This window comes from Ambystoma mexicanum, chromosome 12, assembly GCF_040938575.1.
Source record: "Ambystoma mexicanum isolate Mex_15411 chromosome 12, UKY_AmexF1_1, whole genome shotgun sequence".
NCBI classification, from domain to species: Eukaryota; Metazoa; Chordata; class Amphibia; order Caudata; family Ambystomatidae; genus Ambystoma; species Ambystoma mexicanum.
This window is the reverse complement of record NC_090936.1, coordinates 367716653-367732257: the sequence shown is the minus strand read 5'-3', so window position 1 is coordinate 367732257 and position 15605 is coordinate 367716653. Positions and strand designations below refer to the sequence as shown.

At 48.7% G+C, this 15605-nt stretch overlaps 1 protein-coding gene across 4 annotated transcripts in view; it reads right to left on the bottom strand.

The window, feature by feature from the left end:
• The window catches only part of BCAT1 (branched chain amino acid transaminase 1), an 891267-nt gene that overhangs the window by 169834 nt on the left and 705828 nt on the right, over positions 1–15605 (bottom strand). For all 4 annotated transcript variants that reach the window (XM_069628492.1, XM_069628490.1, XM_069628489.1 and 1 more), the window contains exon 9: positions 7532–7672. In XM_069628492.1, the coding sequence (XP_069484593.1) occupies positions 7532–7672 (141 nt within the window). The remainder of the gene's footprint in view (positions 1–7531; positions 7673–15605) is intronic.

Sequence of the window (15605 nt, the reverse complement as noted above, 5' to 3'; positions counted from 1 at the left end):
GAGCAGGAACTTGATGGCCCTCACACCGGCCACTTCCATGGTCAACAGCCGTTGTACCTTGCCCAGGATGGCGCTCGTCCTTTCCTTCGACGGTGAGGCCAACCGCACCACTGTGTCGTGTCTGGCTCCTAGGAACAGGGCGTCATGCGACAGTACCAAGTGGGACTTCGCAAAGTTGATCGAGAATCCCAGTTCCGTGAGCAGGCGGACGGTCTTCGCTGTGTGGTCGACAGCAAGTTCTCTTGACTTTGCTCGGATGAGCCAATCGTCCAGGTGGGGTATACGCCGATCCCCTGCAGGCGCAGCTGCGCTGCCACCGGTGCCAGGCACTTGGTAAAGACCCTTGGAGCCGACTTCAAGCCTGAGGGCAGGGCCTTGAACTGGTAGTGCCGCCCTTGGACCACGAAACGTAGGAACTTTCAATGTCCTTTGTGTATGGGGATGTCAAAGCAAGCATCCTCCAAGTCCAGCGACGATAGGAAGTCGCCTTCCTCCAACTGTCCCAGCACGTACTGAAGGGTAACCATTCGGAACTTCTGGGCTTTGATGTATTTGTCGAGGCACCGAAGGTCCAGGATGGGCTGCCAGCCACCGCTGTTCTTTCGGATGAGGACGTACCGCGAGTATACTCTGGAGCCCCGGAACCTCTTTGGGACGAGCTCTATCGTGCCTTTTCTCAGCATGGCTCGTACCTCCAGAAGCAGCTGTGGAATGTGGTTTTCTTTCCTGGCCACAGGTGGGAAACAGGGGCACTTCCTTTGGAACTCCAGAGCGTGCCCCTGGGCCAGGGCATCCAGCACCCAACGGTCGGTGGAGATGGACTCTCACACGCAGACGAAGTTTTCCAGCCGGCCTCCCACCGGGTTACTTAGGTGGGGGCCCGACATCACGGCCGGATCAGTCCGGTTTCGCCGAGGCCTTGCCATTCTGGGCTCCTTGGCGACGACGACGGTATCCACCGGCCTTGCTGCGGCCTCTTTAAGCTTCCTGCGATAAGCAACGGGCAGCTTGGCGGTACGACGATGAACTGCCGCCGAATCCTTTGGAGGCACCTTGAGATTTGCCTCTGGAGGTCCGAAAGGACGGCCGTCGTTGATGAAGAGTGCCTAGGGCACTGTCATGATGCCTGCCCCCAGAGCACCGGGACAGGCACAGCACCCCCGGAAGCAGGCATCATGCCCTCGGGGAAAAAACCCAGCGGCCCCTAATAGGGGCTCTTTGGACTTTGTCCTGGCGCCAGGCTCATAAAAGAAGGTGTTTGGTGCACTTACCTGACGCAGACCATGCTGCATAAATCCTCAAGCCAAATGAGGCTCAGGAGGGACTACTTTATTAAAGGAACTATTTTACTTGGGTGGGGACCGTGGAAGAATACTTACCTGGAACTTCTACCAAGGCTATTTAAACCACGCCCGGACTGCCACACGTGCTTCGCGTTGTTCTGCCCCTAGCAGCTGGACGCTCACCGTGTCTGCTCCAGCATCCTGACTCCAGCCACGCCCGTCTGCATCCTGGGACACCTGTAAAGGAAGAAGAGAAGAGAAAAGGTGAAATAAGAACATTCCCTGCTTTTATCCGAAATCTGGATCCATCACACCGACGATCCTAAAGGGAAGTCATTCATTTTAAAAGCACATCGCATTGCTCGCTGCAGCGCCTCGTTCCACTCACCTTCACGAAGCGCCTTCGTGCCCATCAGCGACCATCAGGACCATCCGCCGCATTTCCGCGCCCAAGGGAGAAAAGAGAAGAACAAAGGTGAGCTAGGGAACAGATTGAGGAAGGCCTGATTTTCCACCATAATACTTACCTGATTACTGTTGGAACAATCTCTCCTCACTTCGGGTCGGCGCCACTTCTTCGGCTCTGCCGTACCCCGGCCCCTATGGGGAAAAAAGACACAAGCATTAGTGGGTGAATGCAAGGACACTAGGGAACCACCCATCAAACACTCATCAGAGTTTACCTTCGGCGATTCCATTCCTCAACTCGGCATCTTCACTCAGCACCTGAAAAAGAGTAAACGGACAATGGTCAATTAAGGCTTGAACTTTACAACAGTATACTTACGGCATCTTACCGGAAAAGTCAAGCGAATTTGAACCCTTACCAATCCGAGATCCAGTGAAGTAACTGGATATCAACGTGCCCCTGCATCAGAAGCAGGATGGAGAGCTCGTCCTTCCAGACCCTAAGGTGAGACGCCACGGGGGATTGCAGAAGGGTTTTGAGGAGGGTGAGAGGGGGAAGTGGGAGGCCAACGCATTACCCCGGAGACAGCTAATCCCCTATTTCCACCTACAGAAGGATACTTCTGCGAGCCAGACAAGCAAGATTTGGGGGTCCGGTCCAGTGCATCACTTTAGAAGAGGTCACACAGCAGCTCAAACCAGGCCGGCGCCTCCGTGGGAGTCAGGGGAGCGTTACAGGCACGGGCCGTCTCAGTGTCCGCTTTGATGGCCTGCAGCGACTCGTCCACAGCTTTCCCAAACAGGTTGTTTCCGTCGAAGGGCATGTCCAGTACTCTGGTCTGCATGTCCTGACGGAAGTCGGTGGCCCTGAGCCAACCGCGCCGGCGCAGGCAAACGCTGTTGCCCATCTGACGAAAACCGGTATCGGCGATGTCCATCGCTACAGTGATAGCATGATCCGACACCACCTCGCCTTCTTGCAGGATTTCCAGAGCCTCTGCCCTCTTGTCGTCCGGGAGGAGGTCCAGGATAGGGGCAATCTTGAACCCCAGCTCCCTATCATAGCGGGCCACGATCGCGAGGGCATTGGCCGCCTTAACGGTCGTTGCTGCCGACGAGATGACTATGTCCCATGGTGTCTAGCTTCTTTCCCTCGCTGTCCGGCGGGGAAGTGGAGGATGATGCCGTCGCCCCTGCCACTTTCTTCTTGGCTGCCGCGGAGACTACGTAATCCGGGGTCGGTTGCGCCCTGAGGCACATAGGAGCGGAATCCGGGACCCAATACTTCTTTTCATACCGGTACCTCTTTGCAGGGGCCGTGCAAGGGTTCTTCAAAAGGGACAGTCCTTCGTCCCATATGTCGTCCAACAGCGGGACTGAGAGTACGGTTTTCCTCTTGGCTTCCCGTCATTGGTAAAGAAATCCCTCTTTCTGTTGTTCCTCGGGCACAGTTGGAAAAGCTCTGAGGCCCTGGCGATCATGGCGTGAAAGGAGCCAATTTCATCAGAGGGGAAGCCAAGGCGGGAGGCGTCGGGAGATCCATTTCGTCATCGCCACCGTCGTCAGTCCCCGTCGTCACAGTCTCTCTCCCAGTCTCGTCCCTTTGAGGAGGGGATGGGGGGGGGGAAGGTTGCAAGGGAGCGGGAGGATGGACTCGCCTCCGATTGCTTTGTGGGCTCCCCGACGGTGCAGGCACCGCTGGATCGTCCGCTGGGCCACAGGATTACCTGCACACTGCCCCCAGGACAACATTGCATAGAGGGTGGTGCAACTCAGGCACCATGACAACACCACACTCTGCCCCATGGGGCAGACATGGGAGTTAATCTCAGGTTACAGATTGAGTGTACCTCAGTATAATTGACTATGGGATTAAAACCAACCCTCTCAGGGATTTCCAAGTGTTGAGTTAGGAGAGACACAGGTTTGTAGATTGAAGACCTGTTGGTGTGGCCAGTAGATTCTCTTTAGTAAAGGTCTGACTGTGGCTCTATTGTAGCAGGCCAGGAAGATGACAGCAGAGAGAGATGTGGAATATGAAGCAGAGCTAATGGCAGTGACCGGTGTGATTCCTTGATACATCGAGGGGGAAAAAGGATCAATAGGTGTGCAGGATGAGTTGGTAAAAAAAGGGTTGGGTAGAAGTGTGGTAGGGGATGTGGCGAGGAAGTGGGATGGGAGGAGCGGAGGAAGAGGAGTGCAACAGTCATAGAGATAGATAGAAGGGTGGACAAGATGTTCCATGTTTTGGTGATTTTAGAGGAATAGGCTGCAAAGTCATGAGATGATAGAAAGAAGAATATGAAGCCATTTCTGTGGGGGAGAAAGCATAGCCTGAAGGTTCATTGATAGTTTGTGTGGGAGTAAGCAGAGATAGGAAATCAGGTCAGTTTAGGAGAAGGATTTAGCTGAGTCGATGTTGGTGGTAAGTGTCCAGGGAGAGCTTTGTAGGCTGATGAGAGAGTAGAGGACCTACCTTTCTGCCAGTGGTGAAGGCACATTGAAGCATGGTTGTCCTCAGCGATTTAATGGCTCGGGAGATGCATGGTTGTGGGCGCGCTGGTGGTGGTGTCTAGGTGTGGGCAGGGTAGTGATTATTGAAGAGGGTGGACAATGCAGATTTGAATTTCATGAAGAGGAGTTCAACTGAGTGAGCAAGAGATTGGGAGAAAACTGGGATGGAGAATTTGACTTAGTAAAAGGAGGGGATCATGGAGACAGGATGCAATTTATGTTTGGTGAAGGACAGGGGATGTGAGTGGAGCCTTCGAATACCACATTCTCCATGAAAACGCGAATGTATTTGGCACTTCTGAAACCTCCCCAACCTGCAGCACACATAGGAAAACATGCTTTCTTTAACACGGATGTGTTAGGAGGATTTATAAAAAAAATATATTATATATATATATATATATATATATATATGCAATGCTGCACTGGCATGTCCCCACAGCATTACGAGGCATGTTTTTACACTTTCTAAAAGCAACTCACAAAACCCCTCAAAGACCCCCGAAAACCTTTTTCAGTTTGATATATCTACCAATTTTCTGATTCCATCAAACTCAAATTCTTGTGTTGTGAGTTTCACCTGAGAACATGTGCACAGGACTAGTCCAGATTCAGAACAACATTACCTTGGTCAGTGGCCCAGAACGCATGTTTGTCTATCTGGGATACTCAACACAATAATGAACACATTGGTTATGAAATAAAAAAATTATCACATTGTGTGCGAGATGCACCAAAAAATTGTTCCAAAACACATTTCTTCTGTCTGGTGTAAGGTACTCATTGTGACAAAAGTAAAGATAGACATAAGTGATCACAGTTTAAGGGTGTTTATTAAACTGTAAGTGCAGGGTGGTAAATGCCTAACCTAAACCTAAATCTAAGATGGAAGCAAGCGTCGACCATCAAATGAAAAATAAGGCAGTCACTGAAGCGTCTTGTCAAAGTAAAAAGCTTATGCTAAAAAATAATTATTGCCAATTCCTTACATCTAATTACATATAGATTGTGGGGTAGGGTATTCAAATAAAAGAAAAGGGGTTGACAAATAATGAGTCAGGATGTGATTGCCTTGAGTGCTCCCTTCCACACGTTTTTAGCACTTGACAAGGTGGGACTCTGGAGCACAGCACACGTGAAGCCTTTCCAGCACGAGCTAACACTTCCGTATCAGTTATCAGGTTCTTTGTTGGTGAAGTCTCTTTTCAATAAAAGTCTCTTGCCTTCGAGGCCTAATACTCTCAGCAAACAAACACAACGTTCTTGTTCTACGAATACTTTGGGTGATGGCTTCACCTCTGGGTCCCCCACTTCTGGGTGCAGCCCCCCAAGAAGTTGTATCAACAAATTCACAAGACATTTCCTTTCTCAGTGAACTTTGGGTGATAACTTTCCACCCCTGGATCTCCCTCAGCCGGGATCAGACCCCAGATGACAAGGGGGACACTTTTTTCCCCTGGTCTTGCAAAACTTCTCGCTTTCACAAATCTTAATGTCTTTTAAACAGTCCTTTGGGCTTTGCCCTTGGTTGTCGGCTTCCCTCTGCCGGGTTCACTATCGCTGACCTGTTCGAAATACAGTTCATGTACTAATTTTCACCATGCGGGATTCACTTCCCTTAGCTTTCACAATCATCTGCCGGTCAAAGACTTTCGACGGTACAGAGTATTTTACAAGACCCCTGTATGACCACTTGGACCTTTCTTCGCCTCTTCCCAAGGCCTCCTGGTTATGGTAGTTTTTACCGTTGGGTAATGGCCCAGAGTTTCTTGCGTGAACACCCACATGGTTGCTAGTTTTCCCCCTCCTTCGTTAATAGTATCTTTTACTTTTCAAAGTTCAATTTAGCCTTTGGCTACTTTTTGTTCAACACAGTTCGGTTTCTTATCTACACTCCCCTCGACTCACAGGCTGTGATGAACCGCTTGGCTTTCTTTCTCCTTTGAGTCAAGGTTGGTACCACAGAGACAAGCGTCTCTCCCCAGCTTGGTAATCAGCAGAGGAGGGTCTAGTGTACCGCTGACCTCTGCTGCAACACACGTTGGCTATTGTACGCAGACTTATTATTCCCTCTCCGGAGGTTCCACAGGCATTGGTCGGAAAGGGCAAGGTTGACTCTCTCCTTGTCACCCTCTCGGTTTGCGCCGTCTTTCTCCTCCTCTTGAACTGCCGTGCTGAATTAGCTCTTGCGCCGTGCGGCCTGCCTTGCTCGACCTGTACTTCCCCTGTGGGGAAGGGAAAGGGCCATCATGTGTGTGTGATTCTGGTCAGTGGCCTGACATTGCCTGACCCTAGTATTGGGACATGTCAGGTAAACGGCTCTGGTGTTAGTCCGTTGTCTTTCGTGTTGTGCGAAAGTGTTGGTGTGAAAAACGGGGGGGGCAGTGTTTTGGAATATCCTACGTGGTAGAATGGGGAAAAGGTGTTGCCCCACTCCCCAAGGACCCCACATCCAGGTGATCCTCCCTCACTGGTCCACCCCCAGGAACTGGATCCAATAGCGATGGCCGTGTCCTGGCCACCTGGTTAACAGATCCCCAGGGACTAGCTAGGGAGACACCTTCAGGTTTCTCACACTGGGTACACTTCAGGAAAAAAAGAAGTAAACATATGTCAGAATTGTAGCAAATGTTTAAAACAATCTGCTGCCCCTTAAGTCTTAAATTTGTAGTCACAATAGTGGAAAAACAGCCTACCTATGCTGAGCTTTGAGGAAGCAATCATGACATTTTGTTTTATTGTTAAGAATCTTTTAATACATTTTGCTTGTGCATTTTTAACTGTTTTTGTCTGGCACAGAAATATTACGATTCATTATAAACAGACATTGTCACTCTGATATTGCATATTATGAATAAGGAACAAGGGGCCTCATTACAAGTCAGGCGGAATGGGCTAACGGGCTGCACTAATGGTGGCGGGCCCGTTAACACCATTCCGCCTCATTACGAGGTCCCCTCGCGGGACCCGGTAAGGACGCCTGGTAAAACCAGGCGTCGTTACCGGGTCCCGCGAGGGGAAGAGGGAGCTAACAATGGGCCGATCGTAATCGGCCAATTTTTAGCTCCCTCCCCATTCCCATTGAGCCCTATCGGGGCTCAAATGGGAATGGGGAAGGTCCGGGTCCGGGTACCTGGAAGGAGGAATTACCGGGCCCTCCACACTCTGAATGGCCCGGTAATTCCCCATTCAGGGAACCTGGACCCGGTTTTGGTGGCAGCCATGCCGCCAATAGCGGCATGGCTACCACCAAACCCGTAATGAGGCCCAAGGTCTATTTAAGGAAAGCTACTGGAAATTAAATGAGTCTACTGTGGTTCTCTTACCTCCTCTTTGTACAGTATTTCAGAAACTGGGCACACAACACAGGCTGTTCCAGATCCAAACATTTCCTTCACGCGATTGTCTTTCAAGGCACTCACGAGATCACTCATGGTAAGATATCGCTCAGACACTTTAAATTCACCCTGCCCATAAAAAGAGTAAACAAAATGAGCTGTGCATATAGTATTACACCATACGCTAAGAAGTAAAAACTCATTCTTTTATTGTATGATCCCTGCCAGAAATGTAAACAGTTTCCATGCAAATCCAACAAGCTTACATATCATCCCCGCTAACTTTGACTCACAGTATTATTTCTAAACATACATATATGTGCAGGAGGCCCATATGCAGAATCACCTGGCAGAATAGAACTGTTTCCAACTATGTGATATACGTAGATATAGTCAAGTACAAGAAACAGAAACACACCAAGAGACTTAACGCAAGGTGATACCTTAAATCTGATTTTATTATGTAGTAAAAGCCAAAGTAAACAAAGGAAAGAAGGTCAACTCAAACATTTACTCAATCTTAGGCTCTAAGGGTTTCTCACACCCTTCTACACCAGTCAAAGTCCTAAACTAATACTTTGTGTAACTTGGGCTTTGAGCAGTTCCAACACTGTCGGTCCCAAGCATTTTCGTCACTGCCACTGCTGAGTATGTTGCTGCACTGTGTTCCTGCTTCCCTGTCCATCACCAACTAACTACAATCCTTCCGTCTAGGCCAGGAGTGAGAAACAGTTGCAATTTCACATTCAAACTCATATTATATCATCTGCTCCTTCAGGTGAAGAGGTGGCCGGCAGGGTTGGAGAGCCTCTCTGCTCAAGTCTCTCTGCTGCCCCACCAACCTACTTCTAACTACTTCTCCACCAACCTCACACACTGCTCTTCAACATCCTCCCTTTCTGCTCTTTCATCAAACTCCTGTTCTGCCTTCTAACCCTCCTTGTGCTCTGCCCACCTCCTCCTTCTGCTGTTCCACAACCTTGTTCGGCTCTGCTAATCTCCAATCTCTCCTACAGCTTTCTCCAAGCTCTGACTATTGCCTCCTTTAACAAAAACAAGCATGCTCCAAACATCTGGCACTAGCTCCTTCTCCAAAAAGACTTGGGGCCTCATTATGACCCTGGCGGTCTGGTAACTATGGTACCGCAGTTCCCGGACCGCCATACTACGTGGTGTGGTCGCGGGTGCCCGTCAGCCTGCCATGTTTTTCCTGGTGGGCTGACAGGCACCCGCAAGCACAGCACGTCAGATGCACCGGCACAACTCTGAATGTGCCGGTGCATCCAACATCCCCATCCCCATTCAGCCCTATGGGGCGGAATGGGGATTAGGAGGCCCTTGATTCCGGCACCCGAAAATGGCCAATTACCGGGTCCGCCTAACTCGGCCTGATCCGTTACTTGCCCATTCACGGTTGCCGGAAAAAATGCAACTTCGGTGGCAGCTGTGCCTGTTTTACAGGCACGGCTACCGCCACGGTTGTAATGAGGCCCTTAGAGTTGCTTCGAGAATGTGCACTTTTATCTCCCGCTGGCCTCTACCCTGGGGTCAGGCCTCCTGGAAGAACCTCCACCTGCGTTGGTAGATTACTCGGCTCTGGACTGATGTTGCTCCCATCACATTCACAGCAGGTGAATGTGATGGGAGCATTGGGACGGGTCCAAGATTTTAGCAATTTGGCCCACCATCTTTGATTTCAAACTTGGGTTGATGTCAGGATTCCCTCAGCAGGCATTGGTCTGAAGGTTTGTCCTGGATGACAGTTTTGAGATTGAGGAAAGGCTTTCTGTAATGATAAGGGTAGAAACATGTGCTGTAGCTCTGCCAAGCTTTGTTGGAATCCCTATAACTCCAAGCAGTGAGCAAAGAGGTTTCCTTATGCTCACTCACATTAATGGTATTGCAGGAATCCTCTTTTTGTTCGAGCCATGCCAGCGAACCAGGCCGAACTGGAGAGTGTTTCTCATTCACCCTCTCTGTTCTCTGACTCAGTGTGCCAGACGAGTAAGAATGCACCGGGTACAGGTTTGGTCTGCAAACCCCATGCAGGTCTGCAAGATTCTCACAGAGTCCCAGAGATTGCCTCCAGTCCAATGATTGTGAAACAAGCTCCGAATTACTTTCCTCCCCTAACGGGAGCTGGGCATCCACAATTTTGTTTACTGCAGCCTTTTCTAAAGTGAGCAGAGATTTGTTTCTAAAGAGGCAGATGCTCCTGTTTACGCAATGTGCAAATACCGTGCCAAAACTCAGGGTCTTTGTGTGGGTAACCAAGGAGTCCTCCCCATACCTACCGCCTCCAGGTTCATCATCCACTCACTCTCGGGTGGGGGAGGGGGGTTTGTATGTACCCAACCCCGTTAGCCACCCCACTAGACATTCACAGAGCCTGGCAGGGGACTTCTTCACAGTATGTACTGTGTTTTCTTTAAGAAAGTGTGCAATGATACAAGGATTCTTTCACTTTATCCTTTCTATCTGAGTAATGCAGGTTTATTAATGCCAGAAGTTGATAGTACTTTAGATGTACTATGGATGTTGCCTTTAACTTATTTATTTATTATTAATGTGTTACAGTTTATAAATAAACTTTTCACATAAAAACATAAATATATATGCATATTCCAATAACAAAAATGAAAAATCAAGATTACATATTCATAATACTCATAAACCTTACTAAAAACCATATCAAAATACCTAAATATTCAATACATTCATTCATTAAAATCTACTCTAAAACATTCTCCTCTGTACATCCATAAATATCTAGTCAACATTTCGTTCCCTATACCTCTAGCTATGCACAAAGATAATTCAGAGCATTATACATGGCTCAGATGGAGATACCCAATAGTCTCTCAATCTCTAACCACACATTATACATTGCTATTAAGCATTTCAAATTTGTGGAATTCAAGTTCCGCCACCAGAAAATTGTAACGCTCACCTGATTCTCGCAGAGGCGCCGGTCTTGACTGGGCGACTACCGTATCTTCAAAGGTGATGTGTTGCACCCGGTTGGCTCTTTGGGCTGGACCTCTGTGCACTGTATGCCTGACGTGTAGAGTAAGATGTCTTAGGTAAGTGAATGCTGAGCTCTCCATCTGCCTCGGGGCAGGGTGCTGTAACCAGTTTCTTCACTGGATAGGTAGCGCAGGCCTCTTGACTTCAGAGGACTGCTGTCCGTCGTTTACTGCACGAACGGTAAGTTTCGAGTCATTCAAATGTCTTTAAAGTCTTTAGTAATGATGTCTCTTGTTTTTCAGGGTTCCGGCGATGGCGGATGACGGGCTGAAGTGAGTTGAAGATGGAGCCCGTGTGATGAATAGAAGCGCCTGGAAGCACGTAAGTAAGCGCTTGTTGCCTGCTTCATGATGCGCTCTGTCTTTTTATTTTGCAGGTACGAGTTCGGAGTGGCTGCAGGGTGCCGGAATACCCACTGGATTAGATGTGGAAAGGAGTAATGGCACGTGAGTATTAAAGTTCCCCAATGTATTTAAACGCACCTTGTTTTGTCTTTCAGATGCGGGATGCAGCGCCGAAGGCCTCCGGAGCGTGCGAAGAGTTGGTAAGCTTTTGTCTTTCAGATGCCGGAATGCAGAGTGAAGACCTCCGGAGCGCACGAAGAGTAGGTAAGCTTTTGCCTTTCAGATGCCGGAATGCTAACCTGTTCTTTCTTGTCTTTATAGGTGTTGCTGAAGAATGGATTCAGGATGGTAAGCCTTTGCCTTTCAGATGCCGGAATGCTAACCTGTTCTTTCTTGTCTTTATAGGTGTTGCTGAAGACTGGATTCAGGATGGTAAGCCTTTTTCCTAGGCCCAGGACCGGATGCAGAAGACACGATGAGCGTTCTGCTGCAGAGGTTGCAGAATAACGCAAAGCAAGATTCATCCACCGGGTGTGGTTTAAATAGCCTCCTGTAGTGCTTAGGAGTCTCCTTCCACAGCCACGCCTAAGTAAGAAAAGAGTTCCTGGTAAGAAAAGAGTTCCTGCCTTCCAGAAGAGTTCCAGTGTTCTGAATCTAGGGAGTGGCTCCAGCCCCACCCAACAGGAAAAGTAGTTCCAAACAGAAGAGGATCAGAGGCTCAACTGGCAGGCAAGTAAGCAGCATGGTCTGCTGAAGGTAAGTCCACCCAAGCATTATGAGCCCGGCGCTTCCAGCGCTGGGACTGGGCATATTTATGAGCCTGGTGCCACTGGCACCAGGACTGGGTCCAAAAGGTCCCAATTGGGACTGGTTGGCACTCGGAACCTGGGTTATGGATCTGCTTCCAAGGGAGTTGGGAAAACCCTGACCTTTTGGAAGCAGAGATCATGACAAAAATGTCCTCCTTTATATGCTCCATATTATGCACATACTTCCCATAATGTCTGTGATAAGTATTTACCATCCTCGAGCAACAAGTCAAAACATGTAGCCCTGTCTCAATTATTTCTTTGTCCTCACATAGTCTACAGCATCGCTCTTCATTCCTTAGTTTATTTATTACCCCAGTATTTTCTAATACTGGTAGATAATTAAGCCTAGTGAGTAGAATGAATCGTCGGAGTCTGATGCTTGGACATAAATTTAAATACTGTTGAGGTTTTTTGTACGTGCATAAAATATACTTCACAAAGTGGTATTTTTTTAGTTGTTCTAAATGGGCATAGTTCTCTATCCAGTCAGCCAAGTCAATTTTCCTTGACAAAGCAGATTTAGCTGCTGGGGAGAATATATCCTGTCGACAACTCCAGTTTATGTGTGCAGAAAATGTTCAGTACTGGTTTTTAAAAGCGATCTCTTAGATTCCATGCGTAATTCTTGCCACAGAGAAACCAGCAGTTGATTACCAGAGGTACTATTAAGCTTCAAAAACAGTTCAGTCCTTTTCTTAATTACCATTGATTTCAAGGATAACAACCCCAGTTCGAGTCTGATAATGGCCATCGGGATACAGGTAGGAAGGCGTAGCACTTTTTTCAAAAATGTACCCTCCACCACCTGTAGCCCCTTAAGATCAATTTTTTGAAGAGCCTCAAGGCCATATGTCATCATAGGGGTGAAAACCTGCTGGAATAATAGCCGCGCCGCCCAAATGCTAAATCCCCCATGGGTCAGAGTAAAACGATAAACTAATGCTGTGATTTGAGCTGCTCTAATTTTGCGTACTTGAATGCAGTGTAGATAGTCACTGGTCATCTCAAACTCAATGCCCAGATATCTACAGGAAGGAGTATAACAAATGACAGACTCTAAGACTTCCACTCTTGTACGCGCAATCTTTTTGCTGGAGAAAACCATCACTTGGGTCTTCTCCAAATTGATTTCCAGCTCGTTCTTTTTACTATATTCCCAGAGTGCTTCCGCAGATCGTCGAAGACCACTAAATGTGTGATCAAGAATGACAAGATCGTCTGCGTAAGCCAGTACCGGGCATCTATCCGCCCCTATACGTGGAGCACAATTATGTACTTTGTCAAAAGCTAAGGGGAGATCATGCACAAATTGTATAACGTTGGTGCAGTAACGCACCCCTTTTTAACCCCTCGGTTCTGCTCCACTTGTGCTGTCATATTACCTTGTGAATCAAGCTTTAGGCATACCGTATTATTGTCATGCAGAAGTCTTAAATAGTAAAGAAGTCCTTGGGGGCAGCCAAGCATTTCTAGTTTAGCCCAAAGTAGTTCTCTGCGTACTCGGTCAAAAGCCGCTTTAAAGTCTCCAAATAAGGCATAAATAGGGAGATTACCCTTTTTACTAGCATTCATACGCAAGGTATCTAAAATAAACAAGTTGTGCGAAGTGGAGTATCCCTGCCTGAAACCACTCTGGAAACGATAAAGAAGACCTCTCCGATCAATCCAGCTTTGAAGTTCTTTTAATAAGAAACTAGCAAACATTTTACTAGTGCAATCCAGCATGGACAATAGTCTATAATTTGCTGGCAGCATGGACAATAGTCTATAATTTTAGTAAAGAAGTCTCACGCTGGTCACCAGAAAGGCACCTATTACTAGCAGGGATCACCAATGCCTTGCATTCAGCAAATTAAGAATACTATCACTAGGGAGGAATCGGGCAAAAAAAAGAGAAGATATGCTTGCCTATGCATGCTATAATGTCACCCACACATGTTAAATGCAAAAAACCTGTGAAGGTTATGACCTGCGGCCTTCATCTGGAGAAGATGGAAACTATTACTGACCTGCATTAACTGCATAATGTTAATATTATAAGAACAAACTGTGAGAAGGACATGCCAATGACATATTTTCTATGCAGACATTTCAAAGATATTTCAGATACATTGTAGTTTAGTATTTATGAATGAATTGCAATGCCACACAACAGGAAAGCTGAAACGATCTGTCAATAGGTAGATCCATAGTGCAAGGAAATGGATGCACTATTATTCTACTTAGGTTGAAGCACACCGCTATACAGCGTAGTAGTAAAAGCATCCTTACTTTAAAGATTACATTAGTCCATGATGGTCAATTGAATTGCATATCTATGACATGTAATCACCACAGCTGTGCTGCTTCGGAAACTTTTTCGGCGTCTGCGTCCTGCGTCGATGACGTCGATGCGCCGCCGTCGAGGACCTCCTCCGACGTCCGACGTCATCCGATGTGATAAGTAGGACGCACGACGCCAGTAGCCTCAGTTGTAGTTTTTGACTGGAGGAAACGCGTACAGCAGCGGGAATGACCACTCCACCACGAACGCGTCTCCTAAGGCTCCTTTCGGAGGAAATCCCCGCGAGCAAAACCTTCCGCACTTCCGGTTGACACTGGAGGCGAAGAGATCCACTTGAGGGGTCCCCCAAAGGGCGAAGATCTCCAGGAGAATCTCCTGAGCCAACTCCCACTCGTGAGAGATCGCGCTCTGCCTGCTCAGAGCATCCGCCGTCACGTTTTCGTCTCCGGCCAGATGAACTGCCGAGATCGAAACTTCCTGCTGGATGGCCCAGAACTCGAGCTGCATCGCCTCCCTGCACAGAGGAAGTGACCCTGCCCCCCCCCTTTTTGTTGAGGTAGTGCATGGCCACTGTGTTGTCCGTCATGATCAGGACATTCTTTCCTCGCACAGTCGGCAGAAAAGCCTTCAGGGCTAGCCTGACGGCCCTCAGCTCCAACAGATTGATATGGAATCTGGACTCCGACGGAGACCAACGACCGCTGACCGTCAGCCCGTTGGCATGAGCTCCCCATCCCGTGAGGGATGCATCCGTCACGATCGTCACCTCCGGCCAGGGTAGCCAAAACGGAGCCCCCTTCATCAAGTTGCCTTCGACGGCCCACCACAGAAGGTCCCGGGCGACCGAGGGCGGCACCTGAACCGGGTCCGACATCCTGCCGGAGGACTGCGACCATTGCGTCTTGAGTGCCCACTGCAAAGATCTCATCCGCAGGCGAGCCTCTGGCACCAGAAGAATGCAGGATGCCATGAGGCCGAGCAACCTCAAGAACTCGAACGCCGGGAGCGTCTGGGCATGCTGAAACTTGTGCACCATCTGCTGAATGTGAAGAGCCCTCACCTGGGGAGGAAAACACTGCCCCAGGGAAGTGTCGAGCACAGCTCCGATGTACTGGAGCCTCTGTGTTGGCGTCAAATGGGACTTCTTTAAATTGAGGGAGAAGCCCAGCCTGTGAAGGGAGTGGCAGGCGACGGACAGATGATCCAGGACTTGCTCGGGAGAGCTCCCCCTGATCAACCAATCGTCCAGGTAGGGGTAGACGTGAATCCCCCCTTGCCTGAGATGCGTTGCCACCACCACCATGAGCTTGGTGAAAACCCTCGGGGCGGAGGTCAAACCGAACGGCAGGACCCGAAACTGAAAGTGCGAGTCGCCAACCGCGAACCTCAGGTACTTCTTGTGCTTGGGATGGATCGGCACATGGAAGTAAGCATCCTTGAGGTCGAGTGACACCAACCAGTCCTGAAGCTGAAGGGCCTGGAGGACTTGAGAGAGAGTAAACATCTTGAACTTGTCCTTCCTGAGGAGTTTGTTCAAACCGCGCAAGTCCATGATGGGTCTCAATCCCCCGTCTTTCTTGGAAATCAAAAAATAA